The following is a 16,383-nucleotide window of genomic DNA, read 5'->3' as shown; positions in this document are numbered from 1 at the left end:
ATAATTAATATTAATTAGAGGTATCTTATAATAATTATAATATTAATTCGAGTTAATATTAATTAAGAATATTAATTCATAATAATATTCTAATATTTGATATTAATTGGAGTTGTCAAACTCTAATTAATATTAATTATTTGAATAATATTAATGATATTGGTTATATGAGTGAAATTAGGAAATTAATTATTAATAATAATTAATTATTATTAATAATAATTATTATTAATCATTATTAATTATTTTTAATTAATTAGGAAATGTAATACGATGCAAACATAAAACAATATATCAACCATGCCTGTCTGGCAGGTAGTGGTGGGCGGTGTTTGGTTGCTGCTGAATCATGTGAAGGTAAATCAAAAGGGGGGGGGGGGCAAAGGGAGCATATTCTCCGTGCACATTGATATCGATCAATACTGATTGGTATCGATATTATCAGTATTTGGCTCAATCCACCTACCAACAAAATACACAATATGTTCGCTCTGCTGCCCAACTAAATTGACACTTCAATTCACACTTGTCACTGAGAATGACAAAAGTAGAGAGACTGCCTTCTACCACCCAGCAAACCCCGCCCCGCGCAGCCAGGTCAAGCCCCCACCGCCAGAGATCGTTCGGCCCCGTGGGTGTGGGCAAAGCCAGGGCCGACTCCCCAAGACCCGCCCCCGAAGCAACTCCCCGAAGAGACCAGCAAGAGGCCATGGAGGAGCAATCCCAACCGGCAACAGGGCACCAGCAGGCCGGAGGAGAGCCACACCCGCGAGACCGGCGGGAGACCATACCCCACTAGGGCAGAAGGGCATCGAAGGCCACACACCTGTGGGCACAGGGGCGCCCCCGCCAACCGGAAGGGAGCCCGTCCACGGCCGGAGGCGCCACCCCCCGCCCCCCACACACCCCCAGGAAGCAGAACCCGGCCCGCCCCAGGTAACCCCAGGCCTGACCACCGACATAGGACCGCCCCGGCCAGGACAGAAGAGGCCCGGGCACACTGCCCCATGGAGGACCGGGCGGTAGAGATGGAACGCCCTGCGCCAGACCCCCGCAGAGCCCCCCGCCCCCGTATATCTATATAGCCATATACACACACGCACACCCACATATATATATATATATAATTATAATAAAACTAATCATTATTTATCCGTAAAACGTATTTAAAGAAAATATAAAAATACAACCCCTCAAATTTCGGCAAACACATCCATCGGCCGCCGATTAGTATTGGCCACTTTTCGTCAATACGTCAATCAGTACGTCAATCTATGCCAGCTTGTTTGATCAGTCCCTTAATCTTATTGGTCATCCACTTTTCTTGCATATTTCTTTACACGCTTTGCCTCGCTTTCACAGTCTTGCTTCTGGTCTTTGGACTTTGAATGGGACTATTTAGCACAGTGACATTTTGTTTATACGACAAACAAGCAATGCGGTTAGTTAGGAGCTCATTTTTGTCCCACAGGATCAAATCAATTTAATTTTTAGAACACTTTTCCTGCAAAGACATGCAACACAAAGTGCTTTACATAATTAAAAACAATTACAAAGAAAGCCCCTCCCTCCCACCCTCCATACTAGACACACACACCCAACCACACACACACACACACACACACACACAATCACACACAGTAGGTTTGCACAAGTGTCAAAAATGGTCCAATCTCGCAATGCGAAAGAGTCCTGCAAAACATTCCTGTATACAGACGGTGACCCAGATCACCCCCAAAATGTAATCAGTTCTTGCGTATCCCGTTTCTGGCAAAAACACCCCAAAACATTAAGGTCTCCATTTTGCCAGAAAACATCCTGATGATCCCAAGAGCTTTGGGAAAATACTCTGTGGTCTGACCAGACAAACGTTGAACTTCTTGGAAAGTGTGCGTCCCCTTACATCTGGCGTACCGACATACCAATAAAGTTATGAAGAGGCGACATACTCTGTGTGACTCTGTAGGAACTCGCTCTCTGGGAACTACACTGTGCCGCCATCTGTCCCCATAACAGAGAGGGTGGCTTGCAATGGTGCACATGCGTTAATTACTAAAAAAATTAACGTAATTAATGAAATAAATTAGTTACCACCATTATAGTCAATATCATTATTATTCTAATAATTAATATTAATTTAATTTAATTTAGTTTGACAACTCTATTAATTATTAGAATAATATTAATTAATTATACTCTAATAAATAATATTAATTAGAGTAATATACGATATATTATATAATATATAGTTAGTATATAATTAATATATATTAATTAAATATTAACTATATAATTAATAGAATTAATATTAATTATTAGAATAATATTAATTAATAATTATATTCTAATTAATATTAATTAGAGTTAATATAATATATATAATATAATATATAGTTAATATATAATTAATATATATATTAATCATATATTAACTATATAATTAATATTAATATAATTAATATCCTTTATTAGAATAATATTAATTAACAATAATATTATAATAATTAATATTAATTAGAGTTATATATAAGAATATAATATTAGAGTTAATATTAACATTAATTAATAATAATTAATAATCTAAAAATTTATATTAATTGGAGTTGTCAAACTCCAAATAACCCAAACTCTTAATATGAATATTATAATTAATATTAAATATTAGACTAATATTAATTAATATTAATTAATATTCTAATAACTAGAATAATAATTAATATTCTAATAACTAGAATAATAATTAATATTCTAATAACTAATATTAATTAATTAATCAATATTCAAATAATTAATATTAATTAGAGGTATCTTATAATAATTATAATATTAATTAGAGTTAATATTAATTAATAATATTAATAATATTAATTAATAATAATATTCTAATATTTGATATTAATTGGAGTTGTCAAACTCTAATTAATATTAATTATTAGAATAATATTAATGATATTGGTTATTATATGAGTGAAATTTAATTAGGAAATGTAATACGATGCAAACATAAAACAACATATCAACCATGCCTGCCTAGCAGGTAGTGGTGGGCGGTGTTTGGTTGCTGCTGAATCATGTGAAGGTAAATCAAAAGAGGGGCTGGGGGGGGGGGGGGCAAAGGGAGCATATTCTCCGTGCACATTGATATCGATCAATACTGATTGGTATCGATATTATCAGTATTTGGCTCAATCCACCTACCAACAAAATGCACAATATGTTCGCTCTGCTGCCCAACTAAATTGACACTTCATACTCAATGAGCAGGATCCCAGCTAGCAAAATACTGTCATTGCTGCTCCAGATTTTTCCAACATGGTGCATTCAGGTGCATCACAGCACACCCACACATGCACATACAGCCCAAATCACGTGATATTTACAAAACTAATCACTTTCTGCTCATAACAGTAATACAAGTTACAAGACACCAATGTTAAACAAATAGACATCCGGACAGATACTGCTTTATCATAATTGTTAAAGTTTATTATAATTATAGTAAATTATAATAACTTTCCCCATCTATTTGCTATGAAATTAATATACAGACTTAAAAACCATAACCATCCAAAAAAGTGAAGTCTATTCAAATGAAATGAATTGAAAGGGAAGGATGCCAACATCAGAGTGGAATAAAAGATATGTAGGATGATAACTTATCTATTTATCAGTGCTCATGTCAAACTGTCACCATCCAAAATACACATTTTCACCAGCAATTACTATAAAATGAATAACCCGATGAATTATCTTCAACATTTCAAGTTCATTTACGCCAGGGGTGGGCAAACTTTTTGACTCGCGGGCCGCATTGATATGACAAAATTTACTGGGGGGCAGACTATATATTTTACACGTAACAGTCCACCTGGTATTATTGTATCTGTAAAATTGTCATGCAATCTGCTATTATTTATTATTTTATATTTATATTTAAATATTTTAAAAATAATAAAATATTATAATAATTACAATAAAATTAAAATAATAATTATATTATTATTATGTAAAATATGCAAATATAACAATAATATTATATATAATTAATATAATAATTAATATAATAATTAGCATTAATATAATCATTATAATAACCATAATAGTTCTAATAATAATTATAATAATCTAATAATAATAATAATAAGTATTGTTATTATTATGTGCTTGTGTCCCTTTTTTCAGGAGCACTTTGTAAACAACAGACCATGTCAAAAAACAAAATTGATAAAACCATCAAAAGGTTGGCTCAGGCCATGATGCCAGGTTGTATGTTGAGTTTAAATGAAATACTTTGGAAAGATTGGGCGGGCCGTATTCAAACACTTGGCGGGCCGGATGTGGCCCCCGGGCCGTAGTTTGCCCACCCCTGATTTACGCAATAAGGTTTATGTTTTTGAAGTGTGCGGGAGTAGGGGGCATCAGGTTAAACATCTGAAAAAGTTTGGGAACCACTAATATATTCAATTAATCTGTGACTTCTGGAACATAGTATTGTCTGGAAATAATACTAGCTTTAAGAATGAATGAATGAATTTAATATTGCCTAAATTAAATGTACCTAAAATGTTTGTGCTTTGTTTTATTATGGTTACAATCATGATCAACAAGTGAAAGGAAATTAAAATAAAAAAAAATAATGAAAATAAAATATAACGGGACTTCAGTGTGAAAGTCTCATCCAAAGGTCACAGCTCGGTCGGGAGAAGGCGCCGTAGAAAGGGGGCGGGGCAAACGGGATTAGCGTCCACAGCAAGTCCATAACTCGGTCGTTCACTTGCGCCATCGAGGCTCCACGGCAGGTTGTCTAGTCGTCATGATCCGTGCTCTAATATCGAGGACTCTGCCACGGCTGAATGCTGTGTCGGTATGCCGCTACTCGGCCGCCGCCATACCCGCACCGAGCACCCAGCCGGAGGTCCACTTCAACAAGGTACGTACGCTAGCTACCCACTCGACAAATGGCCTCCACGGAGAGACTAAACCTCATTTAACAACACATCGTGAGGCCATTAACTTCCTTATGTCGGTGCCAGATGCGCGTGCATTCATAACTCACGGGAAAGTGAACTTTGACTTTATATAACATTAATTTTATAAAACGTGGACTTCATTGCTCATCTAATAAATCACTACACAGATGGACAGATACGTTATAATGCGGGACCAAGTCGTCTGTGGTTGTTTTTTCACGGTTGTGATTGGCCAAAGTGCGCAATCACAACAAGTGTGGTTTACAGTTCTTCTCGATTGGTTAAACCATCGGTCTCAAACACGCGGCCCGCGGGCCAAATGTGGCCCGCAGGACACTAATTTGAGGCCCCCGCCTTGATATGAAAGTTTAATGTTAGTGCGGCCCGCGCAAGTTTGATATGGATGCTGTATGGTATCATGTACCCAGAAAAAATTATTACGTTTGATTCATGTTCATGTTAAAGGTTAAATAACTGTTAATAGTTATCCTCCCTATCCGTGTGGAAGTGGTAAGTTTTTGGCTGTTTAAGTTTAAAGGAAATAACTTGAAGGCTACCGTTTAGGTCGCTAGCTCTCTAGTTTGCGAGTTAGCATGTGTCTCAAGACGCTGCAGTTGCGCAATATGTTGTAAATAAAAAGAGTATAAATGTGACTATAGTCGTGTTTTGTCATGTCTACAGGGCTCTAATAATGCTTTGTTCATTTTAATCTGAAAAAAAGAATTTGTCTACCCACCAACTATATGTGGTTTCTGAAGTTTTTATTATTTGCAGTTTTATTGTTATTATTATATTTATTTATTTATTACTGATTGATCGATTTTCCTTATTCTTGATTTGTTTATCTTACTTTTTATTTTTCTACACAAAATAAGATATTTGAGAACACTGGAATGTTTTATCAGAGCTTTAGTTATATTTAAGTTTATTCATTTTTCTGTTTTTAATAAATGCGTTTTTTTTTGTTTTTTTTTTGAAAACCTGATGCAGCCCAGTCTCGCCCAGACCCTAGCTCCAGTGGCCTCCAAGTAAATTGAGTTTGAGACCTCTGGTTTAAACACATTTTCCGAAAGGATGCCTCATATTCTCAGAACTCTACACACAAATCCAAAAATCACTCCCACATTTCTGAAAACCCCTCAATTATCCTGCAAAATGAAACTTTACATCCAAAACAGTCTTCATTCTTCTCAAAATGGTGTTTTGTCTCCAAATGACGCACACAAAAAACATTTGAACCAGTTAAACACTGATGTGCTCAGTGTAAAACACTGGGATTACATAATATTCCTCATGACTCGGGCCTTTTTGTGTTCAGTGTGACTCTTCTTGCAAAATATTTTACAATAGTTTTTTTGTATTTTTTTTACTCAGAAAACAAAATTACACAGAAATATATTTTTTTATTTTTCACAGAAAAACAATGCTAACAAAAAGTTCCACATACAGTGGTCTGCATCTAAATGTATACAGCTTCAGTTAAAGAAATAATAATATTACAGTTTTTCTCAATTGTTTACACACAATTTGTGATGCCTGAGACCCAATGACCACAACATATAACCAATGCACCAACTCCATCAACCAAGTCTGCTAAACTATAAGCACAATTCCTGATTTACACACTTTTTTCCAAAACACTACACACAATTCTCTGAGTTTTGGCACAATTTTCATGAAGTAAACTTCTTGTTTTCACAAAGAACACAATGCCACTCAAAAGAGTCAAATTAATATTCCTATTATTCACACTGACTCATCACATGGGTAAACACCATTTTTACAATTAGCGGTCTAACAATGAGGCAAAGGGTCAGAAATCCACAAACACACAATCATCCTTCTCCAAGCTATGGAAGATGCATGTGGAGAGATTCCAGCGGATGCTTTCCATGGCTGGATTGGCCATGCTAGGCCATATTTCCCCCAGAGAAAACCTTGCATGTGATGTAGATGAGGTGCTGTGGCCTGACCCAAACAGAAGACGTGATGCAGCATAGTCTTTTGCTTTGTTATTGATTGATTTTTTTTGTTTATTATTATTATTATTAGGCGGCACGGTGGTCTAGGGGTTAGCGCGCAGACCTCACAGCTAGGAGACCAGGGTTCAATCCCACCCTCGGGCATCTCTGTGTGGAGTTTGCATGTTCTCCCCGTGCATGCGTGGGTTTTCTCCGGGTACTCCGGTTTCCTCCCACATTCCAAAAACATGCTAGGTTAATTAGCCACTCCAAATTGTCCATAGGTATGAATGTGAGTGTGAATGGTTGTTTGTCTATATGTGCCCTGGGATTGGCTGGCCACCAGTCCAGGGTGTACCCCGCCTTACGCCCGAAGACAGCTGGGATAGGCTCCAGCACCCCCCGCGACCCTCGTGAGGAAAAGCGGTAGAAAATGAATGAATGAATGAATTATTATTATTATTTCTTTAACTGAAGCTGTATACATTTAGATGTAGACCACTGTATGTGGAACTTTGTGTTGGCTGTGATGAACACTTCGTACATTGTTTTTCTGTGAAAAAAAAAAATCTGTGTAATTTTGTGTTCTGAGTCAAAAATATACCAAAAAAAGCAAAAAACAATTCTAAAATATTTTGTGTCACACTGAACACAAAAAGGCCCGAGTCATGATAAATATTATGTAATCCCAGTGTTTTACACTGAGCACATCAGTGTTTAACTGGTTCATATAAATGTTTTTTGTGTGCGTCATTTGGAGACAAAACACCATTTTGAGAAGAATGAAGACTGTTTTGGATGTAAAGTTTTATTCTGCAGGAAAATTGAGGGGTTTTCAGAAATGTGGGAGTGATTTTTGGATTTGTGTGTAGAGTTCTGAGAATATGAGGCATCCTTTCAGAAAATGTGTTTAAACAATCGAGAAAAAAATGTAAACAAAAAAAAAATCAATCAATAACAAAGCAAAAGACTATGCTGCATCACGTCTTCTGTTTGGGTCAGGCCACAGCACCTCATCTACATCACATGCAAGGTTTTCTCTGGCTACTGTGGATGACATTTATTATGAGGCATCTGCAATCCTGGTTGGCAATATGATTTTCATTGATATTGTGATATATACAAGAAAAAAATGCATAATGAAAAACTCCACATGGACACACCATTATTAGTTGTTTGAATAGAAAGTATGAGTTGTGGATACCAACTTTTTGTTAAATGGTCTGGTAAAACAATAATACGCTTCGAAAAGCATGGCTTCACTATCAGTTTTTTTTTTCAATATGCAGAAATAATTCATGCTGTTTTGTGGTAGCATAGATACTGTTATTCATTAAAAAATGCATATTTAATTTTATTTTTTTTTGCATCAAAAGCGGTTTCAAGCATAAAAATATATTACAGATGTAAATATATTTTTTCTAAACCAATACCGATAACTTTCTGCTTCTCTTGGAATGTTTTTTTTTTATTGTCACTTATTGGTGCCATTTTTAATGTTGCCAGATTTATTGGTATGACCTGATGACCTGATAATTATCATGCACCGCTAATACATACAACTAAAATAAGGCATTCAGAAGATGCATTCAAAGACATGTTCATTTGTACACTGGTCACTACGTGTCAGTAATGTTACTCTAATGTTGGGTTACTCTGATTATGGGGAAAAACATCTCCCTTAGTACTGTAACACATTTACAGCTACACACACACAAGCATAAGTGTATTTAATGTCTTATTATGTCTACTCTAGTGGGTAATAGGAGTATAAAGGCGACTATAGGGGTGTTATTTCATGTTGAGAGGGCTCTAATAATGTTAACATGTATATTTAGAAGGTGGTAAAAAGGTTTTCTATGTCTTATGTGTATTATATTGGGTAATAGGAGTATAAAGGCGACTATAGGGGTGTTATTTCATGTTGAGAGGGCTCTAATAATGTTAACATGTATATTTAGAAGGTGGTAAAAAGGTTTTCTATGTCTTATGTGTATTATATTGGGTAATAGGAGTATAAAGGTGACTATAGGGGTGTTATTTCATGTTGAGAGGGCTCTAATAGTGTTAACATGTATATTTAGAAGGTGGTAAAAAGGTTTTCTGTGTCTTATGTGCATTATATTGGGTAATATGAGTATAAAGGCGACTATAGGGGTGTTATTTTATGTTGAGAGGGCTCTAATAATGTTAACATGTATATTTAGAAGGTGGTAAAAAAGGTTTTCTATGTCTTATGTGTATTATATTGGGTAATAGGAGTATAAAGGAGACTATAGGGGTGTTATTTCATGTTGAGAGGGCTCTAATAATGTTAACATGTATATTTAGAAGGTGGTAAAAAGGTTTTCTATGTCTTATGTGTATTATATTGGGTAATAGGAGTATAAAGGCGACTATAGGGGTGTTATTTCATGTTGAGAGGGCTCTAATAATGTTAACATGTATATTTAGAAGGTGGTAAAAAAGGTTTTCTATGTCTTATGTGTATTATATTGGGTAATAGGAGTATAAAGGCGACTATAGGGGTGTTATTTCATATTGAGAGGGCTCTAATAGTGTTAACATGTATATTTAGAAGGTGGTAAAAAGGTTTTCTATGTCGTACGTGTATCATTTTGGGTAATAGGAGTATAAAGGCGACTATAGGGGTGTTATTTCATGTCGAGAGGGCTCTAATAATGTTAACATGTATATTTAGAAGGTGGTAAAAAAGGTTTTCTATGTCTTATGTATATTATATTGGGTAATAGGAGTATAAAGGCGACTATAGGGGTGTTATTTCATATTGAGAGGGCTCTAATAGTGTTAACATGTATATTTAGAAGGTGGTAAAAAGGTTTTCTATGTCTTATGTGTATTATATTGGGTAATAGGAGTATAAAGGCGACTATAGGGGTGTTATTTCATGTTGAGAGGGCTCTAATAATAACATGTATATTTAGAAGGTGGTAAAAAGGTTTTCTGTGTCTTATGTGCATTATATTGGGTAATAGGAGTATAAAGGCGACTATAGGGGTGTTATTTCATGTTGAGAGGGCTCTAATAATGTTAACATGTAAATTTAGAAGGTGGTAAAAAAGGTTTTCTATGTCTTATGTGTATTATATTGGGTAATAGGAGTATAAAGGCGACTATAGGGGTGTTATTTCATGTTGAGAGGGCTCTAATAATGTTAACATGTATATTTAGAAGGTGGTAAAAAAGGTTTTCTATGTCTTATGTGTATTATATTGGGTAATAGGAGTATAAAGGCGACTATAGGGGTGTTATTTCATATTGAGAGGGCTCTAATAGTGTTAACATGTATATTTAGAAGGTGGTAAAAAGGTTTTCTATGTCGTACGTGTATCATTTTGGGTAATAGGAGTATAAAGGCGACTATAGGGGTGTTATTTCATGTCGAGAGGGCTCTAATAATGTTAACATGTATATTTAGAAGGTGGTAAAAAGGTTGTCTATGTCTTATGTGTATTATATTGGGTAATAGGAGTATAAAGGCGACTATAGGGGTGTTATTTCATGTCGAGAGGGCTCTAATAATGTTAACATGTATATTTAGAAGGTGGTAAAAAAGGTTTTCTATGTCTTATGTATATTATATTGGGTAATAGGAGTATAAAGGCGACTATAGGGGTGTTATTTCATATTGAGAGGGCTCTAATAGTGTTAACATGTATATTTAGAAGGTGGTAAAAAGGTTTTCTATGTCTTATGTCTACTCTAGTGGGTAATAGGAGTATAAAGGCGACTATAGGGGTGTTATTTCATATTGAGAGGGCTCTAATAGTGTTAACATGTATATTTAGAAGGTGGTAAAAAGGTTTTCTATGTCGTACGTGTATCATTTTGGGTAATAGGAGTATAAAGGCGACTATAGGGGTGTTATTTCATGTCGAGAGGGCTCTAATAATGTTAACATGTATATTTAGAAGGTGGTAAAAAAGGTTTTCTATGTCTTATGTATATTATATTGGGTAATAGGAGTATAAAGGCGACTATAGGGGTGTTATTTCATATTGAGAGGGCTCTAATAGTGTTAACATGTATATTTAGAAGGTGGCAAAAAGGTTTTCTATGTCTTATGTCTACTCTAGTGGGTAATAGGAGTATAAAGGCGACTATAGGGGTGTTATTTCATGTTGAGAGGGCTCTAATAATAACATGTATATTTAGAAGGTGGTAAAAAGGTTTTCTGTGTCTTATGTGCATTATATTGGGTAATAGGAGTATAAAGGCGACTATAGGGGTGTTATTTCATGTTGAGAGGGCTCTAATAATGTTAACATGTATATTTAGAAGGTGGTAAAAAAGGTTTTCTATGTCTTATGTGTATTATATTGGGTAATAGGAGTATAAAGGCGACTATAGGGGTGTTATTTCATATTGAGAGGGCTCTAATAGTGTTAACATGTATATTTAGAAGGTGGTAAAAAGGTTTTCTATGTCGTACGTGTATCATTTTGGGTAATAGGAGTATAAAGGCGACTATAGGGGTGTTATTTCATGTCGAGAGGGCTCTAATAATGTTAACATGTATATTTAGAAGGTGGTAAAAAGGTTGTCTATGTCTTATGTGTATTATATTGGGTAATAGGAGTATAAAGGCGACTATAGGGGTGTTATTTCATGTCGAGAGGGCTCTAATAATGTTAACATGTATATTTAGAAGGTGGTAAAAAAGGTTTTCTATGTCTTATGTATATTATATTGGGTAATAGGAGTATAAAGGCGACTATAGGGGTGTTATTTCATATTGAGAGGGCTCTAATAGTGTTAACATGTATATTTAGAAGGTGGTAAAAAGGTTTTCTATGTCTTATGTCTACTCTAGTGGGTAATAGGAGTATAAAGGCGACTATAGGGGTGTTATTTCATGTTGAGAGGGCTCTAATAATGTTAACATGTATATTTAGAAGGTGGTAAAAAGGTTTTCTATGTCTTATGTGTATTATATTGGGTAAAAGGAGTATAAAGGTGACTATAGGGGTGTTATTTCATGTTGAGAGGGCTCTAATAATAACATGTATATTTAGAAGGTGGTAAAAAGGTTTTCTGTGTCTTATGTGTATTATATTGGGTAATAGGAGTATAAAGGTGACTATAGGGGTGTTATGTCATGTTGAGAGGCCTCTAATAATGTTAACATGTATATTTAGAAGGTGGTAAAAAAGGTTTTCTATGTCTTATGTGTATTATATTGGGTAATAGGAGTATAAAGGTGACTATAGGGGTGTTATTTCATGTTGAGAGGGCTCTAATAATAACATGTATATTTAGAAGGCGGTAAAAAGGTTTTCTATGTCTTATGTGTATTATATTGGGTAATAGGAGTATAAGGGCGACTATAGGGGTGTTATTTCATATTGAGAGGGCTCTAATAATGCTAACATGTATATTTAGAAGGTGGTAAAAAGGTTTTCTATGTCTTATGTGTATTATATTGGGTAATAGGAGTATAAAGGAGACTATAGGGGTGTTATTTCATGTCTGGAAGGCTCTTATCATTTAAAAAAAACATATCTAGACAGTCATAAACATGTTTTCTATGCTCTAACTGAAAATATTCCATTTCTAAATCTAAAATATATTTTATTCACTTTATTTGGGTTGAATAAGCTATGCTTAAATAGAGAAAAAGATGGATGAAATGGATGAGTAAATGAAGTGTAATCCATTGAGTTTTTTTTTCCTTTCTGTTTGTAGCTGTTCATCAACAACCAATGGCAGGATGCAGCAAGTGGAAAAACCTTCCCCACTGTCAACCCGGCAACAGGAGAGGTCATATGTCACGTGGCCGAGGCTAGTGAGGTAAACACAGATTTGCTCTTGAAACTAGAAAACGGGGTTCCAAGTTCAAAATGCAGCACGCATTGTTCACTGTTCACTTTTTCCCGGATTTAAAATAAAGGTGAGTGTGATTCTTCTCAATTTCACAAAAAGGAAATCGTAAAGTTTAAGCTTAAATCAGAATCGGCAGAAAAAAAACACATTTGGCTGTGGATTGAAGTTGTTTGTTTCTCAATCCCTCGTTTATGGCGTTAAATTGGTTTCATCCATCCATCTTCTACCGCTTATCCGAGGTCGGCCTCAGCAGGGAGCCCCAGACTTCCCTCTCCCCGGCCACTTCATCCAGCTCCTCCCGTCGGAGCCCGAGGCGTACCAGTAGTAGTAGTAGAGACAGTCTCGCCAACGTGTCCTGGGTCTTCCCTGAGGTCTGCTACCGGTTGGACATACCCTGAACACCTCCCCAGGGGGACGTCCAGGAGGCATCCTAACCAAGATGCCCAAGCCACCTCATCTGACTCCTCTCAATGCGGAGGAGTAGCGGTTTTACTCCGAGTCCCTCCCGGATGACTGTGCTTCTCACCTTAACTCTAAGGGAGAGCCCAGCCACCTTGTGAAGAAAACGAATTTTTGACGCTTGTATCCGCGGTATTGTCCTTTCGGTTACTACCCAAAGGTCATGACCACTGGTGACGGTAGGAACGTAGATCGACCAGTAAATTGAGAGCTTTACCTTTCCGATTGGCTCTCTCTTCACCACAAAGAATCGATGTAGATCAGTGATTTTCAACCACTGTGCCGCGGCACACTAGTGTACCTTGAGAAACCGTCAGGTGTGCGGTGAGGAATTATCCAATATCACTTTTTATAATTAACATTTATTAATCATCATTTGCAAATATTATGTCAATAGCCATTATGTCAATAGTATACATGGACCCAAATATTCCAATTGCATTTGGTTTATTTGCTCAAACGGAAAGAATTGAACAGGGATGGAATATTCCTTTAACCAATCCGATTGAGGTATCTTGTACCCGCTCAAACGGAAAGTTGTCAGGGTGCCTTCTTCTTCGTGGTGTTTTTCTTCTTCTGTTGTTTATTGGCGGTTGGCAAGCAGCTTTCGTGTGCATTAGCGCCATCTGTGAAACAGAATCTAAACCCTTCTATACTTTATTCACAAGTGCAGTTTTATTAAAAAAGAAAAAATCTATATAAAACAGTGGTCTCAAACACGCGGCCCGCGGGCCAAATGTGGCCCGCAGGACACTAGTTTGAGGCCCCCGCCTTGATATGAAAGTTTAATGTTAGTGCGGCCCGCGCAAGTTTGATATGGATGCTGTATGGCAGGGATGGGCAAATTACGGCCCGGGGGCCACATGCGGCCCACCAAGCGTTTGAATTCGGCCCGCCAGTTACTTTCAGAGTATTTCAACTTTTAACATGATGTCTTATTCAGTAAAAAAAAAAAAAAAAAAGTAAAATTACATTTTGTCGTTTGAGGGAAATGAGAACATATAGCTGATAGTATGACACTTTTACAAATTTCCCCACTGAGGGACGAATAAAGGCATATCTTAATCATATAAAATAAAATTAGAGTGTGTGTGTGTGTGTGTTAAATATATGTTCTGGCCCCCCGCACAATTTTGTTAACTCAACGCGGCCCATGAGTCAAAAAGTTTGCCCACCCCTGCTGTATGGTATCATGTACCCAGAAAAAATTATTACGTTTGATTAATGTTCATGTTAAAGGTTAAATAACTGTTAATAGTTATCCTCCCTATCCGTGTGGAAGTGGTACGTTTTTGGCTATTTAAGTTTAAAGGAAATAACTTGGAGGGTACCGTTTAGGTCGCAAGCTCTCTAGTTTGCGAGTTAGCATGTGTCTCAAGACCCTGCAGTTGCGCAATATGTTGTAAATAAAAAGAGTATAAATGTGACTATAGTCGTGTTTTGTCATGTCTACAGGGCTCTAATAATGCTTTGTTCATTTTAATCTGAAAAAAATCATTTGTCTACCCACCAACTATATGTGGTTTCTTAAGTTTTTATTATTTGCTGTTTTATTATTATTATTATATTTATTTATTTATTACTGATTGATTGATTTTCTTTATTCTTGATTTGTTTATTTATTTTTCATCTTATTTTGTGTAGAAAAATAAAAAGTAAGATATTTGAGAACAGTGGAATGTTTTATCAGAGCTTTAGTCATATTTAAGTTTATTCATTTTTCTGTTTTTAATAAATGCGTTTTGGTTTTTTTTGCCCAGTTCGCTCAGACCCTAGCTCCAGTGGCCCCCAAGTGAATTGAGTTTGAGACCCCTGATATAGTAAAACATGTCCTGAGTTTAATTCTAAAATATTAGCAAGATTGAATTTGATCTTTTCCTGTTTAAATTGATCCCGGGTGCGTTCTTTCAGCGCATGCTCAGATATGACGTAACACGCAGATCCAGACGTTCTTTAGTTTTAAAAATGGAGGCCAGCAATCGGCACTGGACTAAGCAAAGTTTGTTTTTGATTCAAACTAAATTTCAAGACTGGACAGATGAAAAACTGGCAATACGGAGTTATTCCAACAAGTGAAAGAAAAACTCGGGGAAGCCGGTATCACGTGATGTTGATGTTTACGTTTTACTGGGCATGCCCTATTGACTATTCTGTTTGATTTTCACGGCGCGTGTAGACAAGAGATTGGAATATTCCTTTCCATGGATACCGTTGTTTCCCAAAAGGTCATTGGGAAAGAGAAAAAGTGGTGATGTAAAAACATGGCTACTGTGGAGTGTCTGTGGTGTAAAGACTGGCAGAGCAATGTAATATTGGTCCGTGTGGCAACACCTACCTTGTTCCTCCCATAGACTTATTGATGCACGTGGGAGGTCGTGGTGACATTTTGGAACATTTTTGGTTAGTGGTGTGCCACAAGATTTTTAAAAAACGTGCCGTGGCTCAAAAAAGGTTGAATATCACTAGGCTTGTCAATCTTGCGTTCCATCCTTCCCTCACTTGTGAAGAAGACCCCAAGGTACTTAAACCCCTCCACTTGGGGAAGGATCTTGTCCCCAACCCGGATATGGCACTCTACCCTTTTCCGGGCGAGAACCATGGACTCAGACTTGGAAGTGCTCCTTCTCATTCCGGCCGCTTTACACTGCAAACCGATCCAGTGAGAGTCGAAGCAAAAAGCAGAGACCCAATCCACCAAAGCCACCAAACCAAAACCCCTCAACGCCCTGGCCGCCCCTAGATATTCTGTCCATAAAAGTAATAAACAGAATGGGTGACGAAGGGCAGCCCTGGCGGAGTCCAACACTCACTGGAAACGAGTCCGACTTATTGCCGGCAATGCGAACCAAACTCTTGACACCGGTCATACAGGGAAAGAAGTAATTCCCAGAGGAACACAGTCCAATGCCTTCTCCAAGTCCACAAAGCACATGTAGACTGGTTGGGAAACTCCCGTGCACCCTCAAGGATCCTGCTGAGAGTGTAGACCTGACCACAGTTTCACGACCAGGACAAAAACCACACTGCTCCTCTTGAATCCGAGATTCAACTATCGGACTCTTCAGAACCCCTGAATAGACCAGGGACGCCGAGGAGGTTTTTCAGGTCAGGTTCTAGACCTGACCATGCTATGAGGTTCTGTGAAGTAG

At 36.8% G+C, this 16,383-nt stretch overlaps 1 protein-coding gene across 1 annotated transcript in view; it reads left to right on the top strand.

Moving 5' to 3' along the window:
* The first annotated feature begins 4,729 nt into the window (after positions 1 to 4,729).
* Positions 4,730 to 16,383, top strand: part of LOC131105184 (aldehyde dehydrogenase, mitochondrial-like) — a 39,544-nt gene continuing 27,890 nt past the window's right edge. Inside the window, exons 1-2 of the mRNA XM_058053048.1 lie at positions 4,730 to 4,930; positions 12,638 to 12,742. Of these exons, the coding sequence (XP_057909031.1) occupies positions 4,814 to 4,930; positions 12,638 to 12,742 (222 nt within the window). The 5' untranslated portion in view covers positions 4,730 to 4,813. The remainder of the gene's footprint in view (positions 4,931 to 12,637; positions 12,743 to 16,383) is intronic.

The sequence above is a fragment of the Doryrhamphus excisus genome, chromosome 17 (genome assembly GCF_030265055.1).
Source record: "Doryrhamphus excisus isolate RoL2022-K1 chromosome 17, RoL_Dexc_1.0, whole genome shotgun sequence".
NCBI classification, from domain to species: Eukaryota; Metazoa; Chordata; class Actinopteri; order Syngnathiformes; family Syngnathidae; genus Doryrhamphus; species Doryrhamphus excisus.
This window is presented reverse-complemented; position numbering and strand designations above follow the sequence as displayed.